Source organism: Erithacus rubecula (genome assembly GCF_903797595.1).
Source record: "Erithacus rubecula genome assembly, chromosome: 2".
NCBI classification, from domain to species: domain Eukaryota; kingdom Metazoa; phylum Chordata; class Aves; order Passeriformes; family Muscicapidae; genus Erithacus; species Erithacus rubecula.
The window spans coordinates 66,513,676-66,530,231 of NC_136685.1; the positions used below are offsets into that span (position 1 = coordinate 66,513,676).

General features: G+C 36.5%; 1 protein-coding gene across 1 annotated transcript in view; it reads right to left on the bottom strand.

Moving 5' to 3' along the window:
* Positions 1–2,006: 2,006 nt before the first annotated feature.
* Positions 2,007–16,556, bottom strand: part of MTR (5-methyltetrahydrofolate-homocysteine methyltransferase) — a 48,591-nt gene continuing 34,041 nt past the window's right edge. Inside the window, exons 23-33 of the mRNA XM_079298390.1 lie at positions 15,088–15,155; positions 14,138–14,258; positions 11,147–11,228; positions 10,291–10,389; positions 9,449–9,524; positions 8,130–8,285; positions 7,243–7,439; positions 4,132–4,332; positions 3,290–3,482; positions 2,469–2,581; positions 2,007–2,336 (exon numbers count right to left, since the gene is read on the bottom strand). Of these exons, the coding sequence (XP_079154516.1) occupies positions 2,244–2,336; positions 2,469–2,581; positions 3,290–3,482; positions 4,132–4,332; positions 7,243–7,439; positions 8,130–8,285; positions 9,449–9,524; positions 10,291–10,389; positions 11,147–11,228; positions 14,138–14,258; positions 15,088–15,155 (1,399 nt within the window). The 3' untranslated portion in view covers positions 2,007–2,243. The remainder of the gene's footprint in view (positions 2,337–2,468; positions 2,582–3,289; positions 3,483–4,131; positions 4,333–7,242; positions 7,440–8,129; positions 8,286–9,448; positions 9,525–10,290; positions 10,390–11,146; positions 11,229–14,137; positions 14,259–15,087; positions 15,156–16,556) is intronic.

Below are 16,556 nucleotides of genomic sequence, written 5' to 3' on the forward strand. Positions count from 1 at the left end.
CTAGAACCTCTGTTAGTAGTATTTAGAAAAGCACTGCAAAAAATATTTTATGCATTGTCAGTCAGACTTGTCAGTCTTTCAAGTAAAATAGCCTCACTTGGTACATTTACGAGACTCTTTTGCTTCACAATTTACCTTAGTTCTGGAGACAAGAATGAAAATTTTTCTTACCCAAAATGTCAACAGACAATTTATAATAACAAAGCTTTAAAGGAATTGTCCTTGATAAAAAAAAATATGTAATAACAAGGAGTAATTATTCCAGATTTTCCCAATGACAAATTTTGCAGGCAAACATGAAGATTTTCACAGTGTGTGAGATGCCATGGGTGAAGGGCTAAAGTAATTGCACATGATTTGAAACCCTCTGCTTGTACATCAGGTAAGACCACCACTGCTAGACAGCAGGGACCTCCTGCTGTCAGCTGTACTCACTGAACTGGCTGCCACTGATTTCAGGAAAATAAATCAATAAACAAACCAAGCTGAGCAAGTCAAACTTTGAACCATTCACACAATCAAATTTTCAGACTAATAAGACACTTTGCTTCCAAAAGTAAGAACATGGAAGAATGCCGGAGAGGAGGGGAGAGATTCCAAGCATCAAATTGATCAGCAGAAGTGCAAGTACCAAAAACAAAGCAGAGAGGATTTCAATTTTCACATGCTACAAATTTTAGGAACAAATCATTTTTTATATTAAGAATATCTTACTGTATTTTTGGCAGTCTAAATGAGTATTCTACTGAAAAACCATTCCCACTAAAAAATAACTGCTCAGCAAGGACATGTCACAAGTCCCTTGACATAAAGGAAGGCAGGGGGAGGGGAGATCCATTTCGAAATTATTTTTGTAAGTCATTAAAGGATAAGCTATTCTAAAAGATTCAGTTAAGAATATACTCACCCAACTGCTTTAAAAACCCCAGAGCAGCTTCTACAATTTCAGGTTCATGGTACAAGCACATATTAATTTTGACATTATCTGTTCAGATTACAGCACACATTTTATTATTGCCATTTAAAGGATTCTAATAGGATAACATCATCTTTATTAAACCTTTGATACAGATGATTCTTTTAGCATAAAGTCAGATGAAGACATTACAAAAATTACACAGCTATTAATAGATTGCAATATACTATTAAAAGAACATCTTCCTTACAATATTGGTCTTTTGTTTAAAATTAGAGACCAAAAAAGTGAGGGGGTTCTGTCATAATATTTTACTAAATTAGCATTTAAATAATACTTGAGGCACTTTTCAGAAATCATTGAAAGCTATGAACAATTAGCACACTCAGTTAAATCTGAAGAATATAATCTACAATACTAACTGTCACATAAGACAATACTATTTGCTTTCAAAATCCAGTTTTCTAGAAGGTTAAAAAGTTTGTAAAAGTCAGCTCCAATCTTTCTGGTCATCTATATGCAAATATTCTGCTCTCATAATTTTCATGTACAATTGATTGTTTATTTACGAATTAGCTTGACAACATTAACTGTAAGGAAGGAAGTGCCAGTACCTTTTATACAGAATAGACAAACTGTGTCTTGCTGAAAGGAAGAGGAAGCACAAAGCAGTCAACTTCCTGGGCTTTATTATCCCATTTCACAATACTCTGTGAAACCAGATCTCTGATACTATTCCAGAAGATTGTATTATTCTGATAGTTCTACCACTGAGAACAATGTGCGTTCCCAAGCACAAGACTAAACAGTGAGCACATGATGTTTAAAAAGGAGATCTGTTATACTTCAGTTGTTCTTGATCACTCAGTATAAAACACTTTGTGATTTTGCAGAAAAATTGCATCATATTTTTGTCCCTGGACTTACCAAAACACACTAAAATAACAGAAGTCAAATTCTGTTCTATGCATATCCACAGCCATGAGAGAGAAATCCTTGCCTCTGATTTCAAAATCTTCTAGAGAACAGGAAAGCTTTGCACTTTTCCCATCTTACCCTACAAATAGCTTCTCTGTTAGAGTCTTTGTGAAAAAATAGAAAAATAAATAAAACTATGCTGTTGTGACTGAGAAACTAAATACATTCATGGTCCCAAGCCAAGAGCACTGGGCAGATTTGATTTGAAATATTAAGTTCCTTGATTAACAATTGAAGACAATCAGACGAGCTATTGGGGTGGATGGAAGAACGCTGTTTCCAGCGGGAAGAACTTGCTTGTTCCTTCTGGCAAATGGACCGTAAAAAAAAGGAAGTTCACCCAAAAACATCACAGTTGTTCAGTATCATATCCCAAAATGGGTTCCAGCCATTTCTCCACCTCTGCCACAGACAAATTTTTTCTCAGTGCATAATCTTCAACCTGCAAAGGGACCAGAAAATGCCACGAAGATTTTGAAATTCCAGCTTTAAATGTTAACAAATTTTTTGAGATATCTGCTCATAAGCTGATTTTGAATGCTCTAACACTGCTAGAATTGAAGGTGTTAGTTACCTGATCTTTACATATCTTGCCAACAGCAAAATATTTGGAATTGGGACTGGAAAAGTAGAGGCCAGAAACTGCAGAGGCAGGTATCATTGCTAGTGATTCTGTTAGACCAATTCCTGGAAAAGAGAATGAGGATTTTCTTATTCTTTGAATTAAGAATAAGCCCAAATTCAAAACCTTTTTTTATACTGAGCAGCTTTGAGCAAACTCAGAAAAACCAAGCAGCTTTCAGATGAGCTAAAACCAAACCCTTTTTTCACTGGTTAGCCATTAAGAAAACCTCAGAGCTTTAAACATACTGCAGATTTTAATTAGAATTATTGTAAAATAACTCCATGGTTTGAAGGAAATTATGGCAAATGAGGTTTTGAAGCATTATTTAGAATTGTGAAAGTACCAGCGAAACATCTGACATGCAAAATATTAGAGGAAAACAAATTGAATTAATCCCTTTTTAAGAATTACCATCTCAAGGTTCCTGAGGACCAGGAAATACTCTGCTGAATTGGCTTTTTTCCTGGTTTTTTCTGGAATGTCTTCTTACTGTCATAAGGATGCCAGAATTTTTTTCTGTGCAGCAGAACCCTGTTTGCATGCAATCTGCTAATTAGGGACAAAACTCCTCCACCGAATAGCACTGTCAGTGTTTTGCAAATTCTTCCTTGAATGAGGCAAAATAAAAATGGGAATAAAAAGGGAAAGACAGCCATTCCCAGAAGCACTTCAGTTTAGTTCTGCAACACCCAATTTGTTCTTTGGTTGGAATGCTGATTTCACATGAAAAGCAATTTAAGAATTTAAGAATCTTAGTAAAGCTGAGTTACCTGTTGTTTCCTCAATGTTTGCAAGTTTCCACATGGTGAGTTTTTCTGTGTGGTCAGGCTGGCTGGGATACCCAGGGGCAGGGCGAATTCCCTCGTATTTAATTTTGCGTAGGCCAGAGAGATCCAGCTGCTCACTGCTACTGTAAGCCCAGAATTCCCTTCGAACTCGTTCATGAAGCTCCTCAGCAAATGCCTTGGAATAGAATGAAAAGATTTTTTTTTTTTTTTTACTTTTTACAGACTGATGCAATAGCTGTTTGATTAAGATGAGCAATTGTAGATGCTTTCTTGCATTCCCATTTTCATTTTTAAGAGAGCTCTTAACATAGGTGAGACATTTGAAAGAATTAAAATTCACATGAAACACTTATTTTGCTAATTCAAGTATTTCAGTTACTTCTCTTATTGGTAGAGAGTAGTTTTCTATTGTCCTGCTTCAAAGAGGTAAAGATGTGGACAAGTAACCCAAAAAGATAAAATCCATTATTCTATGGTAGAGACACTCCATTACAGCACTGAGGTCATTATGTCTTGACTATCTGGGTGTCTACCTATGGAAGGCTACATCATTCTTGCCTTCATGCTAGGATCAGATAGAAGCATGTTCTGCTGCTCCTTTTAGCAGAGGACCTTCCCTCTAGCTCAAAGTGGGCAACAGCTTTTCTGAACTGCTCCTGCAGTTTACGTGATTTTACCAGCATCAGTTGCTCTTAATTAATAATAATTTCAGAAACCCTGCTACAGCTTGAAGTCCCCAGCTAGAGCTACCCCCACTTGCATTGTACTGAAGAGACTCTAAGTTTGCTGAATGTTGCAAGGAAACATGTGATAAAACCTCATACCTCTGCCAACCGATCACCGAGAGCCTTCACCATTATGATGTTGTATTCATCATCCTGTTTCCTAAATTCATTGCATAAATCATCTACACCAAAGCAGGCCACAGCAAACAGGCCTAAGTAGTCACAAATGCCAGAATCCAGTGGTGCTATGAAGTCAGAGAGGCAGTAATATGGATCTGTGCAAGCAGAGTCCTTTTCAGCCTAAAGTAACGAAATCAATGCAATAAATCAGAATATTTTAAAATACATTATTAGGGTACTATTAAGCTAAAGATCAGGATTTTTAAGACTAAAGGGCTTAGGGCATTAGCCATGATAGCTTTCCTATAGTTAAATTAGAAGAAAATCACCTCTCTTATTCTGAGGGTGTTTGGACCACTGAAGAACAAAACACCAAAGAAGAGAGATGCAGCACTGAATACACATTTTGCTTCTATTTACAGTTCCTAAGATTTAACAGCTTATACTGCAAAAAAAATTACTACAAAGTAAGGAATACTCTTGTGCCAACAACTGGGTAAAAGGAGGAATATTTCATCTCTACCCGTAACAGATTCTACATTTGTTAAAAATACTGATGAGTGATGTGCAAACAGAAGAATTCTTTATCAACTCCCATTGTAGAATGGTTATAAATCTATAAATACTCCTAGTTATGCTACAAACTTTGTGCTCAGTAATCCAGACAAAGGATACAGACTTTTTACTAATCACACACAAACACACAAAAAAAAAAAATCAACGTATGCATTACTACTGGAAAGTTGAATCCTAAGCAAAATTCAAGTCGGTTTATGCAAAGGGCAGTGGCCCAGTGGAAAATGTCCTGGAGGTGCTGGTCAATACCCACTGAACATGAATCAGTAGGGTGCCCAGGTGGGCAAGATGGCCCATGGCACCTTGGCCTGTCTCAGAAACAGTGTGGCCAGCAGGACCAGGGCAGTGATTCTTCCCCCTGTACCAGCCACCAGTGAAGCTGCATTTAAATATTGTGTTCAGTTTTGGGATCCCCAACCGAGGAAGAACACTGAGGTGCTTGAGCAAGTCCAGAGAAGGACAATGAAGCTGGTAACAGTTCTGGAACACTCATCCTATGAGAAGTAGCTGAGGGAGCTGGGGAAACTGAGGCTCAGGGGAGACCTTATTGCTCTCTACAACTACCTGAACAGAGGCAGTAGCCAGATGGGGGGTGGTCTCTTCTCCCAGATAAGAACTAACAGAACAGGACAACACAGTCTTAAGCTGTGCTAGGCGAGGGACATTTGGAGGAATTTCTTCACAGAAAGTGTGATTAGATACCGGAATAGACTGCCCAAGGAGGTGGTGGAGTCACTATCCTGAGAGGTATTTGAGGAATGACTGGACATGGCACTCCATGCCATGGTCTAGTTGACATGGCGTTGTTCAGTCATCAGTTGGATTCAATCTCAGAGGTCTTTTCCAACCTGATTCTGTGCAATAGGGAATTATACTGCTCATTGAATCCTTTTCCAAAATGGAAGAAAAGTAACAGAAAGAGGTGCCTGAGCACCAAAAAAGAAATCTTGAATCATATCAGTATATTCATTGTGGAAGCATGATTGCTATGTAAGAGGTGGCACAGTTCTTGTAAATCTACACAACTTACAGAGAAAGGAAAGATATTTAATGGCTACCACTTAGCTAAAGAGTCATTTTTTTAATTCTGTGACAATATTTTAGCAATGTGTTTCACCCACTCCCAACTGCATCTTAAAAGCAAGTAAAATACTCCCACCCCTGAAAAACAGAGAGAATTGTCTATTAAACTACAAGGTTACAGAAAGTACCATAAAACTAAAGAAATACCCTTTTTCCCCCAGAGGTGAAATTTATGTTAATTTTAAGGTTCATTTGCAATTTTTAGAGCTGAGGAAAATATTACATGCATCTCTAACTTTTAGATTTATATCACATCCTTAATTAGTATCAATGTCATGGAGAGAACTCTGTGTACTAAAAGGAACATTTTATATAAGAAACAGAAGACAATTATTCTCTTCTATTTTGCTCTGCTGAAAGAGATGCAGCTAAAATACATGGAGTCCAGAAAAACAATATGCACAGACTTTCATGACCTTAACCTTTGAGACAAGTCTGAATAATTGGGATATACAAAGTAAAAAACAGGCTAAGGAAACTAACAGTATTCCAGTGATAAAAAGCATTACAAGAACAACATCAAATCAGATATTTTCCTTGGGAAAATCCTGGGAAAAGCCAGGAAAAGAAAGAGTAGTAAAGCTGATTTACATGGGATATCAAAATATTTAACTAAGCCATAGGTCTCTGAAATATCTTTGCCTGTGTGCCTGTTGAGAGCATTTTATATAAACATCTGCCATGGACTGTCAAGACACACTCAATGCAACTCAGGGAACTGTAACAGATAAACTTAAGAGCCAGGTAATTCTTAGTACAGTTCTGCAATGTTGGCACATGACTGTGTTCCCAGAGTATTGTACTCCAAAAATGCAGGTAGTTAAATTTATTTTCTGCCCACATTTGATGACTGAATATGTGAACTATGAAAAGTCAAATCAGAAGATAGGGAAAAAGGAGAGGAAGAATATCTTGCAAGTTCAATCTACCAAATTAAATGCAAATCTAAGTAAATATGATTCTTTCCATCAAAATTAGCTGCCAACTAATTCTAAACAGCCCCTTCATATAGTGACTTTAAAAAAAAAATAAGGCTATCAGAAACACTTATCTCCATTGAGCTTTATTTTCCAGGTTTTTTAAATTTTAACTGGGTTTAAGATTAGCACATCGAAGATTCATGTGATCAATTTAAGCAACGCACTGCTTTAGGACATCTTAAAACTGAGACAGAAAATGCACATCATATCTGAAGATGTCAAACCTATAAAGCACTTTGTACAATTATTACAATGCAAAATACTACAAATACTACAATACAAAGATCTGGCTCATCACTGACAGGATCTTATTACTGAAAGAAATGACACCACAAGAGCTGCAGAGAGATTACAACCACCATTTTCACCAGATTTTAACAGGGTACTTTTGTTACATTCCTGAAATTCAGGGAGGAAAAAAGGTCACTTAACAAATGTGCTGTCACTGTACCTGTTGCCTCAATCCATAAAATTTTGCTATTGGTTCTGAAGATCCCACTGCCTCTTCTACAGCATACAAGTGGATATCATCTTGAACACTTCGAGCTGGCCAGAACCCAACCACACCTCTGGCTTGTAATTTCTTTTCATTAATCAGTGTTTTTAGTAGATCTTGAGCATCATTATAAACTCTCTTTGCTTCTTCACCTGTTAAAAACAAAAGAAAAAAAGAAATTGCCTTAGAAAAGGCATGTTTTCATAAGTGGCTAAATCAGTTTAAGAATTGTTTGAAGATGGATTCATTTTCCACATAATTGTCCAATCTCTCAGCTACAGCAAACAGGAAGACTGCAGCGTGATCATAGGGCTGTAACAACATGTATCTTAGGGAAAAAAAAATCAAACAAAGCACAAAATGATTCAGCCAGCACCTAGTAGAGGCAGAGAACACAGAATAAAATGAGCAAGAGACCTGGTGTGTGTACCTACATTACCACAGTGCAGTAGATCCAGAACAGTGCTTTCAGTGTGACCCATGCATTTTTATCACATAATTTAAAACCTACTGAATAGCTTCAAAAGGAGCTTGCCATCTTCACCCACAACAGGAACACAGATACATTAAGTGCTCTGCTGCCATTTGTTGTTAATGAAATATCTCCCTGTGCTTTGACAGGTGAATGCCAAATAAGATGACTGAGCAGTTTTCCACACTTATTTTTCAGCCTTGCATGCCAACAGTTGGCTCACTAAGCGTTGCTTTGAACAAATTACTTCAGTGACTTCTTTGCATGTATTTGTACTAGTCCTATGTATTTCAAAACATTTGGAATCTTACTGCAGCACACTGGGCCTGTTCAATTAGTTACATGAAGTAAATGCAATTTCAATACCCACCTACAGTTTTATCATTAAAGATCTTAGGGAAACTCCGGTTGGGATACTTTCCCCTGAGTTGCCAGACATCAAAGAAGGGCTTCCAGTCAATGTACTCCACCAGCCTCATCAGGTCATAATCTTCAAAGACTTTTGTGCCAATGAATTTTGGTTTAACTGTAGGAATCAGAAGTACAATCAGACATGATGAAAATAATTTAATATATTTTTATATTTGCAGCATAACTGCATGTTCAGCAGCCTCCACCCCTAAAAATGACCTCTTCCAAACTAACTGTTCTAACATTCTCATAGTCCTACTTTCCCAAGTCATACCATACTCCACCCACACTTAAAATGTATAAAAAAATAAAAATAAATAAAAAAAGCATAAAAGGCATATAAAGTTGAAAAAAAAAAGGGCTTTTGTTCTTCCACATAAATCAATAGTTCTTTAGCTGTTGGACTTTGGAACTTATGTAATTGGTCTGAATATTGGCCAAGACAGAAACCCAAAAAAAACCTACACAATTTATCACTCCCTAACATACTTCATGGGCCTTTCATATTTACCAATTCCTTTCTATACACAGATATGTACTATGACACTGCAGAATATTCCTGTAAACTTTTATGTGATTTCTAAGAACTTTTACAGCCACCACACACACATTTAGATGCACACACACAAGTGAAAAATCCAGTATCTGTGTAAAGCCACAAGCTTTGCACTTGTGTTCTCTGTTCAATACTTTGTAACGCATTAAGAGAAGTTATTGAAAATTAGCTTCTTGTTGAATCTTGTAAATGAAATGACAGAAAGCAGTGTTAATGCCATGGCAGGCTGCAACCTAAATGCTGTTTATACTTCTAGTGTAATTTTTTAAAAAAAGACAAAACAGTACAAAAACTGATGGAGGAAGGGTAGGAAAGAGTGTAAGAAGGAATTTGATAAAAATGCCATATTACAGCATGCATTCCCCAAATATGGTACAGTAAGGTGTGTGATATAATGAGCCAAGCAGACACTATTTTTTCAAAAGCTGTCGTTAGTGTTTTCTTTGATTATATGTTGTTACATGATGGTTAACTCATTGCTTTGGGATTTTTTTTCAGTTATCTTTATTAAATATTAATTTATTTTTTAATGAGATGTAAAAAATCAGAAACAGAATGTTCGAATTAATGCAAAAAAATCTCTGTTGAGACATACCAATTTACTTAAGCTGTTCCACTGCATATTCTGAAGTTTAAAGCACAATATTATTAAAAGATATCTAAAATAAACACACAAAATAAAATAAAGGCACAGTAATCATAAACAACAACATATAGCTAACCTGGTATATGGCCTGATAGCCAATTATTATGGAAACCTTTTCTTCTAGCTTGCTGTAGAGACAAGTATCTTCTTTCCTATATAGACATAAAGGTTAATTTCAGAACACCACCTTTCAGACACAAACTGTAACTGGGGACTTCATGGTACAGTTTTACTCAAAATACTATTCAGGATAAATGTAACAACAGACAATTTCAGTCTCAACAACTCCCAGTTCCCAAATGTAAGGTAAGATTACATCACAAGCAGATCATTATTTTCGATTGTATGATTCTAATGAAACTGGCCTACAAGATTTCTGGTTCCTCTCAACTACACCAGAAATTCCTTTTTCACATCAAAATACACCAAAATACAAGCAGAGAAAGATATTCTCCTGCTGCTCTGATCACTCATCTAAACAAGACCAAGATATCAGGAAAGCACAGAGTGTGGCTCAGTACCAGCAAAAGCTACCAGTATCATTTTCATTATCCCACTGAAGCTCCACATATCCTGCTACTGCTCCAGGAGAGCACTGGTCTCCTGTAGACTGATTAAGAGGACATGACTGCCAGCTCCATGGAGGTTCTAGAAGCCACTGATCACCCATTGAGGACAATCAAGATTTTGCCAAGCATCTGTTAAGCCTCATGCAGAAGGCCTTGCAGGCTAGAAAATTTGACTTCAGAAGCACTTCTGGAAGTTTTCAATCCATTTTACTGCAAATTTTAAATCAAAACAAATATACCTGAAGTTCTTTAAAGAGCTGAACAGTGAGAGTAACAGCATGTTATTCATAATAGCTGAACAGCAAGTGCCAACCACTTCAAACAAGAAGATAATAAATTACATTTCTACCTTGAGAGACTCATAGTGTTCTTGTCTAATTTCTTCATATTCCTCTAATATTTCTTCAAAGAAATCATCCTTTATGCTGTCGTCTAAGAGCTGGGAGCACTGAAAAGAACAGGAAGGAAAAAGTGCTAAGTACATCGTGTAACACACTATGGTTAAGGACAGAACATGAATTTCAGACTAGGCAACCTGTCTTTTGGACTCTCTTGGCAACCCTAAACTAAGCCTTACCAATAATCTGCAACCTACATTCAAACTCTTCCAACCAGCCATGTTTACACTACAATTATTACTGAGATCTCTGCCCTGCTACACAGGTAACATTAGCAGAGCCAATAGCTCTGGAAAGACCTGAGAGGAGAATACTCCAAAACTTCAGAGACTGAGTAGCCAAAGAAGCAACACACAGCTTGTCCTACACTTTACCACCACATATTTGCCAGCTAAGACCACCCATTCATCTGAAAGAGAATCCATCCCAAAAAACTCCAGCCACATCTTTCTCAGTACAAATGTTGCTATCTAACTAACATCAGAAATATATCCAAATTAGCCAGAATAGCAGTTCACATATAATTTCATCAGTCTGCACTACAAAACTACAGTCAAGGACTCAGTGAATGTCACCCTCACTTGAGTAATGGACATTTAAACAAAAGTGCCCAGTGCCAGTAATTGTCACAAGCCAGTTGATAACCACGTGGCAGCACAAACAGCTGAAGCAAGTATAATTTAGAAACTTGTCTCTGATGTGCCTCTTCTAATTTTCTGCTACAACATCAAGCCTTAGAGGAAAGGATGAAAGGGACAACAGGGCATATATCTTTGCATGGACAAGAAACTATAATTTAGAACTTACAACCACAACACTCTTGGATGCATCCAGGACATGAACTACAGGTGCGCTATATCGTGGGGCAATTTTAACAGCTGTGTGTGTTCTTCAATGAAAAAGAAAGACAGTGAGCATTTCACAACTAAAGAAAAAAAAAAAAAAAACAAAACTAAAAAAACCCAAGCAACCCATCAACAAAAAAGCAGACAAAATCCCCAGTGAAATAAATCCTGACTTAATGCATAGACCAGAACTTCAAAAGAAGAAATTCATTCATCCATCTGCTATCCATGAATCATTAAACACAGATTTTAATAACAGGTATATCAACACTTTTCTCCAAAGAGTCTCAGAACACTTCATAAATAATGTGCCAACTCACATTCCCTCAATGTCGTACCAGCTGAATGAAAATCACCAACTCATTCATTTTGAGTCTCAGAAATCAGTAAGAATATTCCAAACTATGCCTACCAAGAACTAACAATTTCTTAAATCCTTTTTGCTCATCTTACATTTTTTCCTCCCACATGCTAATTTTTGGGTCTGTGGATTAGCATTAACCTAATTCAGAGATGATTATTCCATTTCTCAAAATCAGAGGCACAAGTCCTCCATACAACTAAAGAACAAATTCTGCCACTGGTCAATAAATATTACAAACTTGCACCTTGAAGGTGCAGTGTACTTTGCATTGTAACTACAGGTGCAATGAGGACAGACTCTTCACAGCCTTCAAATTATGAGACTACTTGCTGGAGCCACAAAATACAGACTTTAATAGGTCTGCTACAATCTGTGCTGCTCTGATAAAGAAAGCAACAATGCTAACATTTTGTAGTGATGCAAGAATGAGCTCTGCTCAGAGTCCTACCAAAACTCTGCAAGCAAGTGTAGGAACAAAGCTGTTATAGGCCTTTTAAATTGCTTTCTTGCATGCCGAGGTCAAATAACTTTTTTAAAATTAAACTTAAATCAGAGCCCAGGAAGCAATCTTCCCTAACAAAGGTAAGATCCCCTTTTTCTTCGGGTTCTGTCAAATATTTAAAGCACTTGGACATGGTGGTTTACTCATGACTGTGCCACACAACTGTGTAAACAACTTTTCAGCATCCCCTGAATTTGCTTCTAGGAGACGTATTTTTCATCTTGGCAGCTCTATTTTTTACAAAAAGGTATCTCTTCTGTTTTGACAGAACAGAAAAAGGCAACACAAGAAGACATGGTCCTAAAATGGCACTGTATCAACCACCACATGGCTAACCTTTGAATTTTTTTTTAAAGTAAATTTTACGGCAATGAGAATGTTGTCATTATTTCTCAGCACCAAAGTAGCATAATAAGAAATAATAAGCATTATTTCTCAGCTATTTACCAAGGTAGCATAATAAGAAGGCAAAAAATCATCATTACTGTAAATTATGAAGAAATTCTATTATGTAGATTCTGGAAACTAATTGCAGCCTCTCTCCCTCTCTTGCAAACTAACCTCACTGTACACTCTTTCAAGTACTCTGGATCTCCTTATTCCAAATAACAATGCCTATTTATGACAGTGAAAAAAATGCAGATGGTTCTTCATTAGCAATCACTGACATATACACAATCCTTACAAATGCACACAGGATGTTGAATTTAAGACTAGGAAAGTAACATTAAATCTATATTAAGAATCCAATTCTCCATAGAGATTAAATTTACAGGACATATATTTTATATATGGGCATATGTACACATATATATTTATATAAATGAATAAAATCAATTTTAGTACTCAAAAGTACATATATATTCTTTAGAAATTTCCATATTCAAGGATAAAACTAGCACTGCTTCCCTATAAGCAACATGCCTCTCTGTGAATAAATTCTGCAGAATTGTTTGATGCTGGTTATTTGACATTAATTACTAGGCCACAATGCCCTGGGTGAAAACACTGAGAAGATCTGAAAAGGCTCTCCTAAGACCTCCACTTAAAATAAAGCCTTCCCATGACTTTCCTCTCCTTTTCTTTTTCTTTTTTTTTTAATAAGAAAAAGCCCTCCACATTTGTTCTCAGTATCAAAGCAATAGAAAGAGGCTCATACAGAAAAGGAGAAAAGGGTTACAGTGAACCTTGCATTATACATGCAGGAACAATAAAGGCAGGCAGTGATTCTACTCTCCACTGTCTGTCAAAATTATGAGATGATATGCAAAAGCAAAATATACCAAATGCAGTATGGGTTTCTCTGATAAAGAAAGCAACACTGCTCACTGCTTTAGTTACTCAAAGAATGACCTCTACAGCCTCCTGAGCTGTCACCTCCTCAAGTATATTGTACACAAACCCGTCAGCAAAGCGTGACTCACAGCTGTTACACACGCCCAGAACACATCTGCAGTAATGCTAATACTAGGTGTCACTGAGCTGTCAGCATGGTCTTCAGGAAATCACAGCAGCTGTATTATTCCATTTGAGCAGATCTGACAGAACAAGATTTTAAAAGCTCAGTCCATCAAAATCAACATGGTAAGTACTTCAAGGCAAGCAGTGGAGCTTTATCCCCTACCAGCCTGCTTGGGCAGCACTGGAGGCTCAACACAGTCATCACTGCATTGAATAGGGATACAGGAAAATACAGTAACTTCCTCAAAGATAACAGCTCCCTGATCTCAACAAGGCCATTTCTACTCTCAAAATCCCAAATTTTTAGAGTGCTTTGATGAATCAAAATAGATCATTCAACCCCTTAGAAGAACAGAACTATATTTATTTGCATATGTGCAAGAACTTTTAGAGAAAAAACAGTATTTCTTCATATAATATACACTTGCAAAAATTAAACTTTTAAGATGAAACATGAAATAACAGTCAATCTTAGAGTGAATACTAATACAATGCAACACACATATCAGTATGTGTGCTGCCAAAAAATGAGACAAAGGGGGAAAGAAATGTCTATAAATTTTCTATTTCACTAGTTAACACTTTTCACATACAAGCTGCCCATCTTCCCAACTGAGGTATCTTACTTAGAGGTAGTTGCTCCTCCAATGAGCAAAGGAATCTTTATTGCCAATCTCTCCATTTCCTTGGCGACAAAAATCATCTCATCCAAAGATGGGGTGATGAGACCAGACAGGCCAATTATATCTATTGCAAATTTACAAACACACATGCACAAAACTTTTAACCAATCCATTCTAGAAAGACATAGAAATTAGTACAGAAAAGTTTATTTCATACATCAGATAGCTTCATGCATCAGATAGAAAATAATGAGATAAAGATAGTCTAGAAGGGAGATTTGACCCAATTAGGAAGTGAAAGCTCTCCAAGAATGACAGCAATTCCAAATCCCCAGTTTAAGATATTAGTCTTCAAGCTGCTGAACACCTACTGCTCTAGTTTCAGAATAAATAAACAGCCCTTTTGATTAGCAAGCTCCAATCTCAGAAGTTCAGCACTGAGGAGGGAAGTAAGACAAAATAATTTTAAGTTCTGCTCTTCAAAACAGCAAATGTTTTCAAACTACACCACCCATGTTTCACACAATTCATCTTTTCCAAGATGCAGCAGACTATTCTAAAACAATTGCAAGTTGTTTCAGAAAGTTCATTATTTATTAGAAAAATTCATTCCTGATTTCATAGTCATTGATCTGGCAGGCCAAGTACTTTTAATGATTTAAGACCCAACAAGAAGTTACTTAGACCTTTTCAAGGCTCCATTTAACCATCTGTAAAACAAATACTACAACATGTCTCTTGGAGTTGTCCTTTTGATATAGTGTTTCAGATCCTCAGACTAAGTTTCACAGAAGTGCCAAATACTAAATAATTAACATGGTTAAAGCAGAAGTTCAAAATTCCTCTGAAGATAATCTGATCAAATCATAGACAGTACAGAAACACAATAAGCAGGAATAAAAAATGAGATTTAAAAATCAAACAATTCAGAAGTACTAACTAAGTCTCTATACCTGCTTTGTTCTCAACAGCAGCTCTTAATATCTTATCACACGGAGTCATGACTCCTAAATCAATAACTCTGTGGAAAGAAAGGAGATGAGAAGATCATTTAAATAATAAATCAAATTTCTGCTTCAGAGCAAATACATTCCTCTTGCTGTAAATAGCATCTAAAAATTGATGTTAAGATTGAGATTTTTGTTTGTTTCTCTTAAGACCTTTTGGGAACTGGGAAATTGGGCAATTTTTATATAGGAAATACCTCTAGATCTGGTTAAATTTTCAGTAAGAGTTTCAGATAGCATAAAAGTTAAAAAAATTCAAATGTAAGAAGGCTTTTTCTTTAAAAAAAATGTTTGTGGTTGTACTAAGTCTGGCTGAGATGAGTTAATTTTCTTCACAACAGCTGGTATGGTGCTGTGTTTTAGATCTGTGTCCAGAACAATAGTGCAAATTAAAGTTTAACTTTTGATGAGCAATGCTTTCACAGCATCAAGGCCTTTTCTGTTTCTCTCTCTTTCTCTCTCTAGCACCCCAGGGAACAGACTCTTAACAGGGGTTAGCCAGATTTTGCTCAGGAACTGGGTAGGTGCCAGTCTGTCCATAAGAGGTGACAAGGGGATTGCCTTTACATCACTTTTTTTTTGTCTCTTCTTCCATTTCTCCTTCAGTTATTAAACACTTTTCTCCAGCCACCTTTTTTTTTTTTTCTTTCTCCACCCACAATTTTTCTTTCTTTCTTTCTTTCTTTCTTTCTTTCTTTCTTTCTTTCTTTCTTTCTTTCTTTCTTTCTTTCTTCTTTCTTTCTTTCTTTCTTTCTTTCTTTCTTTCTTTCTTTCTTTCTTTCTTTCTTTCTTTCTTTCTTTCTTTCTTTCTTTCTTTTTCTTTCTTCCTTTCTTCCTTCCTTTCTTCCTTCCTTTCTTCCTTCCTTTCTTCCTTCCTTCCTTTCTTTCCTCTTTTCTCATCTCACTGAGGTTGGCTGGGTGGAAGTGAATGAATGGCTGTGTGGTGCTGAGCCATCTACCAGGCTACCCACAGCAGTAGCATTTCTGAAAGTATCTGGATAATACAAAAATGTTTTGTGGATGTTGTATCTTATATCAGGACTATAAAACAATTTACAGCAAGCTTATTTGCCTTATTGAAGCACGCATTTTATGAAACAGGGCACTGAACTTCCCTTGTTAGCATTTTATTCCTATTAACCCAGGCAATTGCCAAGGTTTTTCTTTTTCAAGTAAATCACCCCAGCCTGCTGATTTCAGCCTCACTCATACTTATGGTGACAGAGAATGCTATGGCTTCCTTTCAGCAAGTCTAAACAAAGCTCAAGAAAGCCTAAATCAAATCAACAGAATTTCAAGAAGAAATTACATTGAATATATTGCATATATACAGCACTGCTACTGACTTCAACACTGTGTGATTTAAAATAAAAGGATAATTCTGGCTCTTTCTAGAGCAAATGACAACCCAAAGT